Source organism: Lithobates pipiens, unplaced genomic scaffold (genome assembly GCF_037356315.1).
Source record: "Lithobates pipiens isolate NorthernLeopardFrog02 unplaced genomic scaffold, aLitPip1_a1.2 Scaffold_30, whole genome shotgun sequence".
Classification (NCBI taxonomy): Eukaryota; Metazoa; Chordata; class Amphibia; order Anura; family Ranidae; genus Lithobates; species Lithobates pipiens.
In genome coordinates this window covers 70,576,350-70,594,487 of record NW_027507791.1, presented here as the reverse complement: position 1 = coordinate 70,594,487, position 18,138 = coordinate 70,576,350, and the positions used below count along the sequence as shown (strand labels likewise).

General features: G+C 45.6%; 1 protein-coding gene across 1 annotated transcript in view; it reads right to left on the bottom strand.

Annotated features, from left to right (window-relative positions):
• The window catches only part of LOC143942963 (potassium channel, subfamily K, member 16-like), a 114,948-nt gene that overhangs the window by 69,386 nt on the left and 27,424 nt on the right, over positions 1-18,138 (bottom strand). Inside the window, exon 2 of the mRNA XM_077464408.1 lies at positions 485-935. Coding sequence (XP_077320534.1) covers positions 485-724 — 240 coding nt within the window. The 5' untranslated portion in view covers positions 725-935. The remainder of the gene's footprint in view (positions 1-484; positions 936-18,138) is intronic.

The window sequence follows — 18,138 nt, the reverse complement described above, 5'->3', positions numbered from 1 at the left end:
GATCTATGTAACCAATGCTTGTTTTAGGTTGTTTCAATAAAAACTATTAAAAGAAGAAGAAAGTTATGAATGAATTTACTTGCCTGGAGTTGTTTTTTTTTATATCCCATTCTATGAACAACCCATCTAACCCATCTGTGTGGGATCAAAACCATGATGACAAATTAGGAACAAATGGGAGATATTGGGGGTTATTTACGAAAGGCAAATCCACTTTGCACTACAAGTGCACTTAGAAGTGCAGTCTCTTTAAATCTGAGGGGTAGATCTGAAATTAGGGGAAGCTCTGCTGATTTTATCATCCAATCATGTGCAAGCTAAAATGCTGTTTTTTATTTTCCTTGCATGTCCCCCTCGGATCTACAGCGACTGTACTTCCAAGTGCACTTGTAGTGCAAAGTCAATTTGCCTTTAGTAAATCAACCTCCATTGTCTCCATCTAATTATTCTTGAACCTTTGATACATCAAAACTGGTTTCCTTACCTTAATTAGATGTTCCACAGCATCATGTGTTAGACACGTATAGTTCTTCAGGAAGTCCAACCGATGGCGCTCCGTTTCCTCCTTTACATTTGACTCTGATTCTTGTTCCAGCATCTGAAAAACCATCGCCCCAGCCAGAAGGTATGTGAAAAATCCAGCTGCCAGCAGGGCACTTTTTAAAAGCCCAGAAAGCAGTTTGCCTGTCTTCTTACCAGTGCTTTTTTTTTCAACTGTTTCCATTGTCACAGCACTTAAGCGGACTGCGAGAATCAAGAAACACAGTGCCCTATATAGAATATACCTGAGCGTTTGTTTGGAGGGTCAAGGACCTGGATTTTCCAATGGGAGTCCGTTTATGGAAGCAAAAGACTTCACGGGGAGAGTTAGGGAGGAGCGATGAGCTCTCGCTGTAAACTCTTTGTACTTTGAATTCTGACACAGTTTACATTTCCTGCAAATATAAGCAGGACAGAGCAATTATTACGCAATAAGCTAAAGTGACATGTACTAATCAAAGAAATTCTTATCATACTTTACAGGGTGTATGTGCCTTTTTATTGTATCTGGTAAAAGAATGGGTGCCATCTGCTAGAGAAGATCATATTATCTGTAGATTTATAAAGGACAAAAGAAAATGAGATGAACAGCCCTGTCACTTATTTCAGAACTTCAAATGAAAGGTGCACATGGCATTTATTATGGCATATTTGGCAGCGATGCTTATTTATTCTATGTATTTAAATAGCAATGGCAGAAAAAACTTTGAGTATAGTATTACTTCCGCAGACACACAATAGCATCAAGCTATTATTTAATCATTTTGGCTTATGAAAGGATATCTGGGTATAAGATAGATAGATATCACTGCAACAACATAACGTGTTTTAACGTTCATATCCACTGCTCAAATAAAAGTTAAATATCTATTGTCCAGCATTTCCAAAAATAAAAAATACTCTCACTACCAACCTCACCTCACCTCCTCTCCTGTACTGTCCCCTGTCTGGAGTGCAGACCACTCCAGACGTCCGGTACTGCTCATCTTCCAGACTGAATGATGGTCAGCGACGCGTTCTAGAACTCACATGCAAATAATAAGGGGAGTGAGTGAGGAGATTCTTAACTAGTTAGTAGTCGCCAGCTGGATCAATTCCTATATCTTTAAACTCTGATTATAATAACCTCGCCTTGAAAACAGAGATAACCATACTGGAAAGTAACCAGATTACCACTGTATACAAAAGTATCAAAGCATTTATTACGTCACTACACACATTAAAAGACATTTAATATCACCCTGATCCTGCATGGCCGATGTATGCATATATACAGTATCTAGTGGACTTGGGTCTAAGGTAGGGTTGCCACCTTTTCTTCAAGCCAAACCCGAACATTTTCACGGCGCATGGCAATTTTTTTGTAGTACACACTATAGGATTGTAAAATACCTTGGGTTACCCAAAAAGAGTAGTAATGAAGTGTGCTACAGTGAACAGTTGCTATAGCCAAATTGCATTAACAGTGGGGGGACTTAAAGGGGCATGATTAAATAAAACAAAAGTATTTAGTGTACCCATAAAATATGATTTGATTAATAATAGAAATGTCAGTGAAAATAGCCTACCTTAAAAGTGGACACTGTCAGCCAGTAGAGCAGTGGACGGTGTCAATAGAGCAGTAAATGGTGTCAGTAGGGCAGTGGACAGTGTCAGTAGGGCAGTGTACAGTGTCAGTAGAGCAGTAAATGGTGTCAGTAGGGCAGTGGACAGTGTCAGTAGAACAGTGGACAGTGTCAGTAGAACAGTGGACAGTGTCAGTAGGGCAGTGGACAGTGTCAGTAAGGCAGTAAATCGTGTCAGTAAGGCAGTAAATCGTGTCAGTAGAGCAGTGGACAGTGTCAGTAGAACAGTGTCAGTAGAGCAGTAAATGGTGTCAGTAGGGCAGTGGACAGTGTCAGTAGAGCAGTAAATGGTATCAGTAGGGCAGTGGACAGTGTCAGTAGAGCAGTAAATGGTGTCAGTAGGGCAGTGAACGGTGTCAGTAGGGCAGTGGACGGTGTCAGTCGAGCAGTGGACGGTGTCAGTCGAGCAGTGGACGGTGTCAGTCGAGCAGTGGACGGTGTCAGTCGAGCAGTGGACGGTGTCAGTAGAGCAGTGGACAGTGTCAGTAGAGCAGTGGACGCCTCTAAGGGCCCTTTAACACTGATTTTTTTTTTCCCTTGTGTTATTGTCTTGCAAGAAAAATGCTGAAAATTTTGTTTCTTTAAATTCTATGGGACTTTTCCCACCACTGCACTGTGGGTGCATTTTTAAGCAAGTGGTCCAAAAATGCTCAGGGAACATTTTTACTGCAATTTTGCTACAGAGCCGTGCATTTGAAAGGGGCCTAAATGGAACCTACTTGCTTATATGTCCACCTTCTATTTCTTTTCAAGAAGGAAGGCAAAGTATAATGACCTTTGTAAATGTCCTTACTTATTTAGAGAAACAGAGATCAACTTATCAGATGTAATTTGCAGTGATTCTCCTTCAATTTCAAGTATGTAGTATGAAGCAATCTTGCGTACGATATTTGAGTTTACTTGTATTGGAAATACCAATAAAGGACTGCTTGTTTTTACTAACTCAGCTGGCTGATGTTCCCAGGCTACATCAGATATACACTATATTGTCAAAAGTATTGGGACACCTGGCTTCACACACTCTGTGCAGGCCAGTCAATTTCCTCCACCCCAAACTCACGCATACATGTCTTTATGGACCTTGCTTTGTGCACTGGTGCACAGTAATGTTGGAACAGGAAGGGGTCACCCGCAAACTGTTCCACAAAGTTGGAAGCATGAAATAGTCCAAAACTTATTGGTATGCTGACACCTTATTGGTATGCTGACAATCCCAACCCTTGAAAAACAACCACACACCATAATCGCCCCTATATGAAATGATTTGAACCAGTGCACAAAGCAAGGTTTATAAAGACATTGATTAGCGAGTTTGGGGTTGAGGAACTTCACTGGCCTGCACAGAGTCCTGACCTCAACCCGTTAGAACACATTTGGGATGAATTAAAGTGGAGACTGCGAGCCAGGCCTTCTCGTCCAGCAGCAGTGCCTGACCTCACAACTGTGCTTCTGGAAAAATGGTCAAACAATCCCACATACTCCTAAACCGCGTGGACAGCCTTCAGAGAAGAGTCAAAGCCATTATAGCTGCAAAGGGTGGGCCAACGCAATATTGAACCCTACAGACTAAGACTGGGATGCCATTAAAGTTTATGTGCGTGTAAAGGCTGGCGTCCAAATACTTTTGACAATATTGTGCGTGTGTGTGTATATATATTTTTTCTTTTCAAAGTCATACAGAGAATGTTAGCAAAGGTAATAGCGGCAGAGGAAGGTTCCAGTTCTCCTGGAAACCTCCCCACTTGGGCTCAGACTGACCAGGCCGTATTCCGTCCCACAAAACAAATGCTGTCAATTCGGCTGAGATCTGCTCTGCTACAATTTGCCTTCCACTGGACTTGTTGTGAATTGTTATATTCTGACTACAATACAAGTTCTTTTCTTTTGGAACTGGACCGTGTGTGAGTTACTGCCGCTACACCACACTTCATCCTCTCACACTTGGCAGCAGTCTGCAAGATATGTCACTTCTCGCAGCGGGTGCAAAAGGAGAACTAGGCACCGCCATAGCACCGCTAGGATTGGCCCTGGCGCCTAAATTCAATGGCTCCAACATGCCCTTGGCAGAATAGGAAGAGAGGCTAGAGAGCACTGTGGGCCTGTACCATGTTCCTGCCTGGCTGGCATTAACTCCTTGGAGGATGATGCCTGTCAAGTGGTGATGGCTGTGCCGGAAGAGGACCAGACAACACTGAAGCAAATTGTGACACACCTAGAAGACTTGTTCAGAGAAAACGTGATGGTTCCAGAGCGGAGGCACAGATTCTTTGTCTGGGGACTAAAAAGTATGATCTTCTGCATATAAAAAAGCTTTGGCTCCCTCACACTGTCTCAACTGGACGTGGCTTACCTGAAACATCAAATGTCCACACTTAAACAGGATTCGGCCCCTGATTCTAAGGGTGAGAACCTGTTATGAAGGGACCCGAAGGAAAACCATAGCCGACACACAGGTCAGAGTTGTCTGCAAACCCCCTAACAAGAAGTAGTTTGGTCCCTCCCCATTAAGGCCCACAAAAAGCTGAAAGGGGCCACCATGATGATAGAACCCCAGTGGCACCTGGAGAGTGGCTGGTTGCATGCACCCTCTCCAAGGTTTACAAAGCAAAGGCCTTGGTGCAGCTCCCCAACCTGGGGACCACCTTGATTGCACTCCCCATCCATACCACCCTGGCAGACCTGTATGTGGTACCCTGTCACTGTATCTCAGAAGTTCAGCCTGGGGTAGAGGCCACATGTGCTCTGCTTCAGACGGCTATGGCCTTGCTGGATGAGTCACAATACAAGCTAATGCTCAAACAGCTGGACATTGCTTTCCAGCCCTATTACCTCCCACAACAGGGTTTGCCCACACCAACTGCTAGAGAAGCACCTGTAGGTCTTTGCCACTAGCACGCTGGTGAGGAAGATGGAAGCCTGCAATTCTGTGTGGACTAAACTAAGGGTAAATCTATACATTACTCTGCACAGGAACCAGGAAATCACCTATCATCAGCACTTTATGCCTGAGGATTGTCACCAGCACTTTGTCATTTTATGGTGACACTGCTAACTAATATACAGCCACTTACCTAGCTTGCACCTTATATGGACACTACTTTTTTTTTTTTTGCTTTCACCTATAAGAACATTTCCAGCATATACCTATATGGAGGAAACTTTTTTTTGTATGCTTTTATACGCCGTATAGACGATATACATGCACTTTTGAGCACTGTTTTTTCACTTCATGTGCACACCTTATGGATATATTTCCTATCACTGTTCTACAAAGCATCATTTTGAGTGTTTGATATACTTTTATTGTCTTATTGATACTCTTTTATTGTTTTATCCGAAGAAATCACAGGACATGCGACACGTTTTTATACTGCCTAGGACTGGATATATATTGACCTTTGAACATTTGCCTCTTTCAACCATATCTTTCATTGAGCATATTTGCACTTTATTACTCACAGTATTTAGGTTCATAGCACTACCTTCACTTTATATATTTTCTGAGTGTAGGCAGGTGCAGTGTATTTTGAAGTCAAGAGGAGCATGGTTCCTCTATGGTTTCCTGGGTCACTGGGGCAGCGATCCTGTTGGATGTTGACTGCACATGTGACTCTGGTGACCCTGGCTCCTGAGCTTGGCGTGCATTTAGCATGTGGGTAGTGTAGGGACAGGTCACCCATCTCTTAGGGACAGTAATAGCAGCAAGGAAAGGTTCCAGACAAACAGAGAAAGGCTAGGTATCCACCACTTTACCTGGAAAACTCCCTGCTTGGGCTAGGACTGGCCAGGCTGCATTCCACCCCTCAAGACAGATGCTGTCAGTTTGGCTGAGATCTGCTCACCTACAATCTGCTGTTCATCTGTGAGTGTTCCCAGTCAGGCTGTCTTCCACTGGGCTTGTATTCTGACTACAATACAAGTTCTTTCTATTTGCAACTGGACTGTGTGTGAGTTAGTGCCTCACACCACGCGTAAATCTTTTGACTGGTGCATTAGGTTAATAAAGAACGCACTGTCTGAGTGACTGATAAAAATATGAATATCGGGAAGTCATGAGGAGAAAGATATCACATGTATAAAGTAGCATACAGTGTGACTCTTTCAGGGTTTTATTTCTGTATATGTCTCTGCAGGGGTGATTTACCCACTCTTTTTGTCCCCTTGCATATATGGGAGAAGGCTCTATCTTATGTTAGAGGTGTGGAGCACATATACACTGTTGGTGATCCCATATATGGAAGGATAAGACAGCTAGTTGTTTTTACAGATGCAAGTGAGTCCAAGGGAAATCTTGGAGAACATACATTTAGGATCTCATAAAGCCAGGGGTCAAGTCCTGGGGAAAAAAGTGTGGGAACTCCCAACAAGATCCACTCGCCCACCAAAAAAAAAAAAAAATTATGCGCTCATATGCACGAACACTTCAAAAGTGGTATTTTTCATCCAAATTTTGTATTGTGTGTATGAAGCTTAACTGTTAGTACATAAAGAAAAAACAATCCTCAATAAACATAAATACGGTAATTCTCTGAATAATCAGCATTCATTCAATTGCGCTTCCATGCAAATGTGAACATCATGTTCTGATCTTTATTGGGGAATGTTATTTTGTATATAGAGTGTTTATGTGGTGAGTTTACACTTTTCATTGAACAGAGTTTGGATAACACAGGGTTAAACGGAAAGGTCATAAATGAACTGCACATTATCTGGACAGAATGCTTGGGGAGATAGTGATGTGTTCCTGCTTAGGAGATGTATGTTAGCTTGGGTGGCTACAAACTCTGCAGGGCTCCAACACACACTCGCTGCTATTCCAACCCTTCACATATTTCCACATAAACTTCCATCCTGGCATTAAACTTTGCCAGGTATTGTGCTCAGCTTACCACCTCAAACTGATGTTCCTCCATCAGCTCACCTCTCTCCCTGCATGTCCTGTGAGCAGAATAGCTGTGCTCCTCCTCTGGGTTCTCTCATCATATGGCACTGAAGATAGAGGAGGGGGGATTCAGCAGGACACACAGAGCAAGTATGCAGGAGACTGGGGGGGGGGGGGGATGAGGAGACAGAATATCAGGAGGGGCCGGCGGGGAGGAGCGCATCACGAGAGGTCTGACTAAATACAATCTCTTAGCAGCAGAGACCTGATCTACCCATCAGCTAGCTGTGATTGACAGGTAGATCAAAGCGGAAGCTGTGATTGGGGCCCCCTACTGGCAATGTCTGAATGGTCAGGTGTGCGGCACTTACTATTGCAAACTGTGTCGGCAGCTGCTGGTGTAGCACCTACCACACAGCTTGCATATTTCAAAGTCTTGCAGGCATGGCTGCTAATGGGAACTGAGTTCCTGTTGTGGAAAAAGTACAGGAACTCCGTTCCCATGCATTCCCGCAGGACTTGAGCCCTGCATAAAGCCCGGTACACTAAAGCCTAATAGTTCAGCCGCCACACTAAAGCCTAATAGTTTCTTACTGCTCTATTGTGTTTTGACAGAGGGATGCCCCCCCCCCCCCCCGCCAGAACACTCCGGTCAGCCATTGGCTGAGAGCACTGATCTGGAGCCAGTCGTCAGACCTTTTTTGGTTATGCCCCTGCCTGCTCCTATCAGACCAGCTGCAGTACACAGGGTGATGCCACTCGACACTGGGCTCGTGTGTACTAGACTTAACTCAGATTTTGGCAGCGCCTAATTTTTTTTACTGGAACAGTGGTTACCACCATAGATAGACTTTTTTTCTTTTTTTTTTTTTTGCTGCATTTTTTCAGTGATACTGTTGTCAATTTCTATATTTCACTTTGTTCCCCATTCTATAAGTCAGCAAATGGACCATTTAAGTCAGGGGGTCTCCAAACGTTTGAAACAAGGGGCCAGTTTACTGCTCTTTAAACTTTAAGGGGGCCGGACTGTGGCCAGTTAGAATATGTCCCAGCATTAGTGGGTGGTCAGCAGAAGTAAAAAAAAAAATACATCATTAGGGTCAGTGGGAGGAATAGTGATTCATTATTGGTGTCAGTGGGAGGAATTCTTTCCCCTCATTGATGTCAGTGGGAGGAATAATGCCCCGTCAATTGGTGTCAGTGGGAGAATTAGTTCCCCATCTCTGGTGTCAGTGGGAGAATTCGTTCCCCATCTCTGGTGTCAGTAGGAGGAATAGTACCCCAATGCTGGTGTCAGAATGGTGCCCCAAGGGCCAGATAAAGGCAAGCAAAGGGCCACATCCAGCTGGGCACAGTTTGGAGACCCTTGATTTAGGTGATATGGTGATATTTTGTACACCTTTTGGTTTGGGTCACACTTTTGCTGCACAATTCATAAATATCAGAAATAAGATCATACCCAGGGCATATACAGTATAATGTCTGCAACTGTACCGACTATAAAACAGAACTATATTGGGTATTGGGTAATCCTTCTTCTCGTGTGTACGTGTGTGTACATGCATGTGTGTACATGTCTGTGTGTCATATATACACATGTGGGGGGAGGGGGCTGCGAACGTACAGATGTGAGGGGGGCCGAGAGTATACAGGTGTGAGGGGGGCCGAAAGCATAAAGGTGTGTGTGTGGGGGGGGGAAGGGCTGAAGCACTGAAGGACTTGTTTGGATGGCTAGTGGGTGTATTTGGTGGGATGGCCAGTGGGTGGGCCCTGGGGAATGTTGTTGGTCAGGTCCAAGGGGGGCCCAGGCCTAAAGCTGTGTAAGTGGCCTCACAATTTCTGATCTGTCCTGCCATAAATACTTCCCTCTGCCTGACCGTGGATGTAAAGTACACTGATTCTGTGTTGAGACGACTAGGCTCTGACCACAATCTCAACATGACCGCATATAATTGATATGAAATATGGAAAAAATACTTACACACTGTTTTCTTCATTAAATCACAATACTGTCCTTTCCTGAATAAGCAGCAAATTAGCTGCAAATTGCATCTGACAAACAAAAGAGAAATTTACTGCACACTACTGTAGAGGTGTTGAAATGTTAAGAAAACCAATCTGGTTTGATTGATGCCAAGTTTAAAGAGGAAGTAAACCCTGATGGGTTTACTTCCTCTTTCATTCCCTGCAAAGGCAAAGCATAATGGACTACTATGCATCGCATAGTAGTCCATTATGTGTCACTTACCTGACACGGGAGCCAGCGAAGTCACCGCTGTCCCCTGTAGTCCGGCGCATCCATCTTCTCGTGGGGTCTCGCAGCTCCGCCGCTGTCATTCGGCGAAGCCGCGATGACGTCAATCCCGCGATGACGTCAAGCCCAAGCTCCTCCTCTTGGTTCTTCCCTTCCACCTCCATGAGCTGGTCTTTTCTAAATGACACAGAGACCAAAGCACCACAGTATCGCTACCCAGGTGCATCCTACACCCAGGTGAAGATGGGGGGGACTTGATGTAAGGAAGCACTCCACTCTGGGGACACCTGATGTAAGGAGGGACTCCGCTCCTCGGGAGACACCTGATGCAAGGAAGGACTCCACTCTGGAGACACCTGATGTAAGGAAGGACTCCTCTCTGGGGACACCTGATGTAAGAAGGGACTCTGCTCTGGGGACACCTGATGTAAGCAGGGACTCTGCTGGGAATGGGTGTAAGGAGGGACACTGCTCTGGGGACATCTGATGTAAGGAAGGACTCTGCTATGGGGTCACCTGATGTAAGAAGGGACTCTGCTCTGGGGACACCTGATGTAAGGAGGGACTCTGCTGGGAATGCCTGGTGTAAGGAGGGACTCCACTGGGGGCACCTGATGTAAGGAGGGTCTCTAATGGCAACACCTGGTGAAAGGAGGCACTCTACTCTGAGCACCTGATGTAAGGAGGGACTCTGCTGGGAATGCCTGATGTAAGGAGGTTCTCTGCTAGGGACACCTGATGGTGGCAGGCGACATGGTAAGTGATGCACTCAGGGCTTCCACTGATTCTGCATTATGGTGAGTTGAATGATTTAATTTTAAATTACAATGTAATAATATAAATAACGCTCTTCAATCAACCTGACACCATAACAACCATGGTGCCGGGATGATTGAAACGCCAGCACCAGGTGTTTGGAGTATCTTTATCTGCTGATTGTTAAACTTTATGGAATACACATATTGCTATTGTGGTGTATGATCTGTGCCTGCTGTCCCTCCATCCCTCTTTCTTTCCTTTATTCTCTCTCCTTCCCTACATCCATTGTTCATCTCAGACTCAAACCACACCCCATTTGAACGTGCCCCTTTAAGCCACGCCCAACATTTCGTTTAACCGCTTGCTTAATGGGCACTTAAACCCCCCTCCTATTGACCAATTTTCAGCCTGATGCACTTTGAATGACAATTGCACGGTCATACAACACTGTACTCAAATTACATTTTTATCATTTTCCCACAAATAGAGCTTTCTTTTGGTGGTATTTGATCACCTCTGCGTTTTTTGTTAAAAAAAAAAATGTAAAAAAGCCCAAATTGTTTAAAAAAAATGTTTATTTTTATTTGTTATAAAATTTTAAAACAGGTAATTTTTGTCCATCATTGATGTACGCTGATGAGGCGGCACTGATGGGCACCAATAGGTGGCAGTGATGGGCACCAATAGGTGGCAGAGTTGGGCACTGATGGGTGGCAGTGATGGACACTGGTCGGTTACACTGATAGGCATCACTGCTAGGTGACACTGATAGGCAGCACTGCTAGGTGGCCCTGATTGGCACCACTGGTGGGCATTGATAGGTGGCACTTGTGGGCACTGTCAGGTGGTAATGGCAAGTGGCATATATGAGGCATAATTGCCTCTTCCTCTTCGGGGGCCGATGTTCCCTGCAGATGAGCCAGTGATCGTTTTTTTTTTCTCCTCCGCTGTCAGCGTGAGGAGAAAAAAAAAGATCACCAAGCTTTTGTTTTGATCTTGTGATCAGCTGTCATTGGTTGACAGCTGATCGCATGGTAAGGGGCTGGGATCGGTGATCACCTGAGTTTTAGTGACTCGGTGACCACAGCGTGCGCAGGGAGCGTGCACAGGGGAGGCCGTCAAATGATAGCCTCCCAGAAATTCAGGTCCACGCTGTGGCTGTCATTCGGCTATAGTGCGGACATCAAGAAGTTAAAGCACGCTTATTTTTCCACCGTGGCGCACTTCGCCTACAAATTACTAGTTGCGCTTTCAGTGCCATTAATTGTTAATGATACACAAAGAACAGAAGCAAACACACATTTTGCCATGTAAAAAAAATGAGGGGCAAATGCAGCAAAATGCACAGTAAAAAACCTACAACCCACAAAACGCTGAAATGTCCCATTAACCACATGTAATGTAGCCAATTGAAATCAACAAGCTGCCCTATGCGTGTCAGAAAAAAAACGAGCTACAAAATATACGCTCCCACGATGCTAGATGTGAATGGGTCCTGAAAGTGAAATTGGTGCGGTAACACAAGAACAATGAGGCTCCATTCACATTTGTGCATTTCCTTGCATTTCATAAATGAGCTGCATGAAAAATCACAGTGAAAAACGCACCAAAATTTCACTCTAAAAATATGTTCTGAAGCTTCTTTGGGGTGATTGCTGTGTGTAGGGCAGCCCATTCAGGTGGATGGGCTGCTCTATGCGTGATGAGTGAAAATGCTCCAAAACGCCTCTCTACCTCGCAAAAAATAAAAAATAATAAAAGACGCTTGTGGGAATTCGAGCTCCCACTATGCAGAGGTGTGAACAGGGCTTTACAGCTGAGTGTTTCTGTCCACTCCCTTCTATCTACTTTTAGAAAGATGGCCATACACTATGCAATCTGATTGTATATTGTGTATTTAGTGGAATGGGGTATTCACTGATTGATTGCATTTTATTAAAAAATTGTGCAGGTGGGTAGATAATGCAGGGTGTGTGCATACCATGCCCTTGGGTCTGGTATGGATTTTAAGGGGAACCCCCTATCCTGAAAAAAACAGCATGTGGGTCCCCCGAGATCTATACCAGACCCTTATCCGAGCACGCAGCCCGGCCGGTCAGGAAGAGAGGTGGGGTCAAGTGAGCTCCCTCCCCCCTGAACTGTACCAGGCCGCATGCCCTCAACATGGGGGGGGTGGGTGCTTTTGGGCCAGGGAGGCACCCTGCGGCCCCCCACCCCAAAGCACCTTGTCCCCATGTTGACAAGGATAAGGGCTTCTTCCCGACAACCCTGGCCATTGGTTGTTGGGGTCTGCGGACGGGAGGCTCATTGAAATCCAGGAGCCTCTTTTAATAAGAGATCCCAGATCCCGGCCCCCCACCCTATTTGAGTATGGGGTACCCCTACCCATTCACCTGGGGGGGAAGAAACACACTAGAATGATATTTACAGTAAATTATTAGGCAGCTCTGGGGGTTTTCTTCCGACTTGGGGGGCCTCTTCCGACTTCTCCACGCTCTCCTCCTGGCCTTCAGTGTCTTCTGCGGGGCTCCTCCGATATCTTCTTCCAACTCTTTTACTAGCATTGGCCCGGTCTTCTCCATCGTCGTCTTCTTCCCTCCGATCATCTTCTGATGTTGATACAACGCTCTCTCTCCCGCTGTAATGTTGTGTGCGTGGTGTGCAATGACTTATATAGGCAGGGGCGTGGTCACTGGGTGATGTCATCCAGTGACCCCGCCCCTTATGACGTCACCACCCAGGGCAGGGGCGATGACCTGATTAAATAGTTCAACTCACCATAATGCAGAATCAGTGGAAATCCTGAGCTTGTCACTTGCCACCAGATGCAGCGTGCCACTTGCCGCCATTGCCTGCCACTAGATGCAGCTTGTTACTTGCCACAGTTGCCTGCTGCCAGATACAGACTGTCACTTCCCACGTTGGCTTATGCCAGATGCAGCATGGCACTTGTCAACCGTTGCCTGACGCCAGATGCAGCTTTCACTTGCCACCATTGCCTGACGCCAGATGCAGCGTGTCACTTGCCACCATTGCCTGACGCCAGATGCAGCGTGTCACTTGCCACCGTTGCCTGATGCCAGATGCAACGTGTCACTTGCCACCGTTGCCTGATGCCAGATGCAACGTGTCACTTGCCACCGTTGCCTGATGCCAGATGCAACGTGTCACTTGCCACCGTTGCCTGCTGCCAGATGCAACGTGTCACTTGCCACCGTTGCCTGGCGCCAGATGGAGCGTGTCACTTGCCACAGTTGCCTGACTCCAGATGCAGTGTGCCATTTTTCACCTGTAGCCAGCAACCAGGTGCAGTGTGCCACTTGTCACCCGTAGCCTGCCACCAGATGCAGTGTGCCACTTTCTACCTATAGCCTGCCACCAGATGTAGTGTGCCACTTGTCACCTATAGCCTGCCACCAGTCCGACACACCAGTCCGAAAGTGGACACCCCTCCCGCTGCTGGCTGCTGATGTGACCCCTCATGCGGGGCCCAGGGGTGTCATATGTATCTTCAGCTCTGAGGGGTTCATGCTCACATCCCCCAAAAGTGATGGACTACAAGTAGCAGCATGAACCCCCGATATCTAAAGATGTGACCCCCCCCCCCAAATTGAAGGACTACAGGTCCCAGAATGTACCTCTGAGAATTAATGGTGTGACCCCATTGATTTTGCATGCTAATGCTGGGACCTGTAGTTCTTCACTAATTGGGGGGGAGTGGGCAATAACATCTTCAGTTCTGAGGGGTTCATGCTGGGACCTGTAGTCCTTCACTTTTGGGGGTCACGTGCTCTAAAAGTAAAGGACTACAAGTCCCAGCATAAACCCAGCCCTGATATCGAAGCATGTGTCCTCCTTCCATCCCTCCCAGGGGGTAATCTCATCTTTCAGTGTCCTAACCTCTTCTGCCAGCATACTTATTTGCCACTGTCCTCTCTGCACTTATCATTTCTACCTCCAGGCTGACACACACTTGGAGCTCCTGTGAAGTGATATCAGTTCAGCACAGAACACTGGCTGCTGGGGGAGAGCTGACTGAGGATTTTAACCCTGATCTGTCATGGTGAGTGCTTTGGATTGCACTTGCCTTTCTACAAAACTCATCTCTCCCTTTGCGCATTTCTGCATGCTGCTTGCTGGACGATGAAGGGAGGAGGAGGGTGGAGCTGATCAGTAGGTGCGGAGAAGGAGGAATTTAAATCTACTCTGCTGTGAATGCTGGGTCTCTGCCTCTCTCCTCCTCATTACGTCACTGGTTCCTAGATGGCAGGTGGCGGCTAGCAACCATTTGGGCACTGAGCCAGTGTAAAAGGGGTCTCACCAGCCAGGCGTACAGGCTTACAGTGAGTGACAGCAGCATTGTGAGGGCTATTTTAGGGGGCATCAGATTGGCCCCAAGCCAGGGGGCAATTTCGGGACACTGTATTGTCCTGGAATGAGGGTGCCCTGGACCAGGACAGAGCTGCCAATTCCATTGCATCAGGGATGGCTGGGAGGTATTTTATACCGTAGTATTGTGCACCACAGGCTGCTTAGTACATAGTACTGATTATTCATCTCCTATTCAGAAAGGCTATTGAGTATAAGAACACATTCGGGCACAGCAGTTGCACTTTAAAGTATGATGAGGATGCTTTTTTTTATAAATATATGGGAGCTTTAAGAGCTGTATTTCCCTGGTCTTTAGTCATATGTTGAGGTAATAATGTTACTAAGAAATTAAAGTGGACTATTCAGTAACTTTACAAGTCTGCATAAAATGAATATATATACACGCACATCCTTATGCTGTCTGCACTTCAGTATTAGAACTGGTCGATCATCAAGGAGATATCTGCAGGCTTGGTAGATAAATGGTATTGAGCCTTTTTAATAAACAGTGAGCTCTTGCTGTCCGACTTGGTCTTCTATGGTCAGTATGGGAAAACTGGAGAAAATCCAGGTTAGACCAAACTTTCTCAGAACCACCAGCTTTTGAACAGGCCATCTCAAAGTTGAAATATGTTTAAAGCAGCAATTATACAAATACAGGAAAGGCAGATCCTGGAAGCACTAGCTTTCTCACGGGCAAGCTGTTGAAAGACAGATCAGTAACTCTTTCTTCTCTCTAAAATCTACATTTCACCCTATGAAGCATCTAAGGAAGCCATATTCTAGGATGGAAAAGGACCTGGGGGTCCTAGTAGATGATAGGCCCAGTAATGGCATGCAATGCCAAGCTGTTGCTAACAAAGCAGAATGTTGGCATGCATTAAAAAGGGGATTAATTCTAGAGATAAAACGATAATTCTCCCACTCTACACGACTCTGGTCCGGCTGCACCTGGAGTATGCTGTCCAGTTCTGGGCACCAGTCCTCAGGAAGGATGTACTGGAAATTAGACATGTGCATTAGTTTTCGTCCGAATGCATTTTCGTCCGAATTTCAGCTATTTTCGTTTTCGTTTTGACAAACGATAACGAAAGCACAAAATCCGAAAAACTAAAGATCCGACATAAATAAATGCTTTATTTTCGTTTTCATTGTTACAACAGTTCGATATAAAATAGGAGATTCGACATGACTCTGACAATAACAATCTGTCTATAGAACCTGTGGCCGAATGTGCCTAACCTTACCTCTATTAGTCCAAGATTATATAGAGAAAATATTTGACAGAGAAAAAAGATTTGACAGAGAGAAAAAAAGATTCTGCAAGTTACTGTCCTAAAAAGTGTTTGGGGACCTGGGTCCTGCCCCAGGGGACATGGATCAATGCAAAAAAAAGTTTTAAAAACGGCAGTTTTTTCGGGAGCAGTGATTTTAATAATGATTAAAGTGAAACAATAAAAGTGTAATATTCCTTTAAATTTCGTAGGGGGGGGGGGGTGTCTATGGTATGCCTGTGAAGGGGCTCATGTTTCTGGTGCTTAGAACTGTCCCTGCACAAAGTGTCATTTATGCAGGAAAAAAAGTCCTTTAAAATCACTCGCAGCTATTATGAATTGTCGGCTCCCGTAATACAGAGAACACTCATTGAAAGTCATTGATAAAAAAATAAATAAATAAATAAATAAAAAAGCGTGGGGTTCCCCCTAAATATCCATAACCAGACCCTTCAGGTCTGGTATGGATATTAAGGGGAACCCCGCATCAAATTTAAAAAAAAATTGACGTGGGGGTCCCCCTAAAAATCCATACCAGACCCTTTATCCGAGCACGCAACCTGGCAGGCCGCAGGAAAAGAGGGGGGGACGAGAGAGCGGCCCCCCTCCCTCCTCCGTACCAGGCCACATGCCCTCAACATTGGGAGGATGCTTTGGGGGTCTGTGACCCCTCAAAGCACCTTGTCCCCATGTTGATGAGGACAAGGGCCTCATCCCCACAACCGTGGCCAGTGGTTGTGGAGGTCTGCGGGCGGGGGGCTTATCAGAATCTGGAAGCCCCCTTTAACAAGGGGACCCCCAGATCCCGGCCCCCCCCTGTTTGAAATGGTAAGGGGGTACAAAAGTACCCCTACCATTTCACAAAGAAAGTGTAAAAAAATAGTTAAATAAGACAAACACACTTTTGAAAAATATCTTTATTAAAAATAAAAAAAAGATTCCAGCGGTGGTAATACACTCTTGCTATCCAGCGACGGACGGTCATCTCTCCAGCGATGGCTCACCTCATCTCTCGTCCCCCCCTCTTTTCCTGCGGCCTGCCAGGTTGCATGCTCGGATAAAGGGTCTGGTATGGATTTTTAGGGGGACCCCCACGTCAATTTTTTTTTTATTTGACGCGGGGTTCCCCTTAATATCCATACCAGACCTGAAGAGTCTGGTTATGGATATTTAGGGGGAACCCCACGTCAAATTTTTTCTTAAATTTGAGGCAGGGTTCCCCTTAATATCCATACCAGACCTGAAGGGCCTGGTAATTGAATTTTTTTATTTATTTATTTATTTATTTTTATCAATGACTTTCAATGAGTGTTCTCTGTATTACGGAGCCGACAATTCATAATAGCTGCGAGCGAAGGACTTTTTTTCCTGCATAAATGACACTTTGTGCAGGGACAGTTCTAAGCACCAGAAACATGAGCCCCTTCACAGGCATACTATAGACACCCCCCCCCCCTACGAAATTTAAAGGAATATTACACTTTTATTGTTTCACTTTAATCATTATTAAAATCACTGCTCCTGAAAAAACTTCAGTTTTTAAAACTTTTTTTTGCATTGATACATGTCCCCTGGGGCAGGACCCGGGTCCCCAAACACTTTTTAGGACAGTAACTTGCAAATTAGTACTTTAGATTTTGAATGTTGGAGTCCCATAGACTTTAACAGGGGTTCTAAAGTATGCTATATACTAGCTCCGTCGAATCTTCTTTATACATTCGACAGACACCATAAGCCTTAAAGACAGATTCGACCGTAATTCATGTGGATTTTCGGACTAATGCAATTTTTGAACGAAAAACTAAATAAATAAAAACGAATTTCGGGAGTAACTAAATAAATTACCGTCGTACCCCTACTCATACACATAGGGTGGGGGGCCAGAATCTGAGGGCCCCTTATTAAAGGGGGCTCCCGGATTCTGATAAGCCCCCCCGCCCGTAGACCCTGACAACCAACGACCAGGGTTGTCGGGAAGAGGCCCTTGTCCTCATCAACATGTGGACAAGGTGCTTTGGGCCCCCCCTTTCCGAAAGCACCCCCCCATGTTGAGGTCACGCAGCCTGGTATGGCTCAGGAGGGGGGGGGTCGCTCGCTCGTCCCCACACCCTTTCCTGACCGGTATGGACTTTGGGGGGAGCCCTGCACCGTTTTTTCTGCATAGGGGTTGCCCTTTAAATCCATACCAGGTGACGGGGCTCGCAAGGTGTGAATCTCGCCGATGGAGGCAGCGACATTGACTTCCTGCGCTAGTCCCGTCTACCTGGAGCCACATTCAAAATTAACGGACATTACTCCGTGTGTGGGCAAGTCCGTTCATTTCAAAAGTCCGGCGGACTAGCACACAGACGGACAATTTTGAGTCAAAACTTCTTTCTAATTTTGATTGGGTGTACGCGGCATTAGAGTTTTGTAATAAAAAGTGGTTTGATA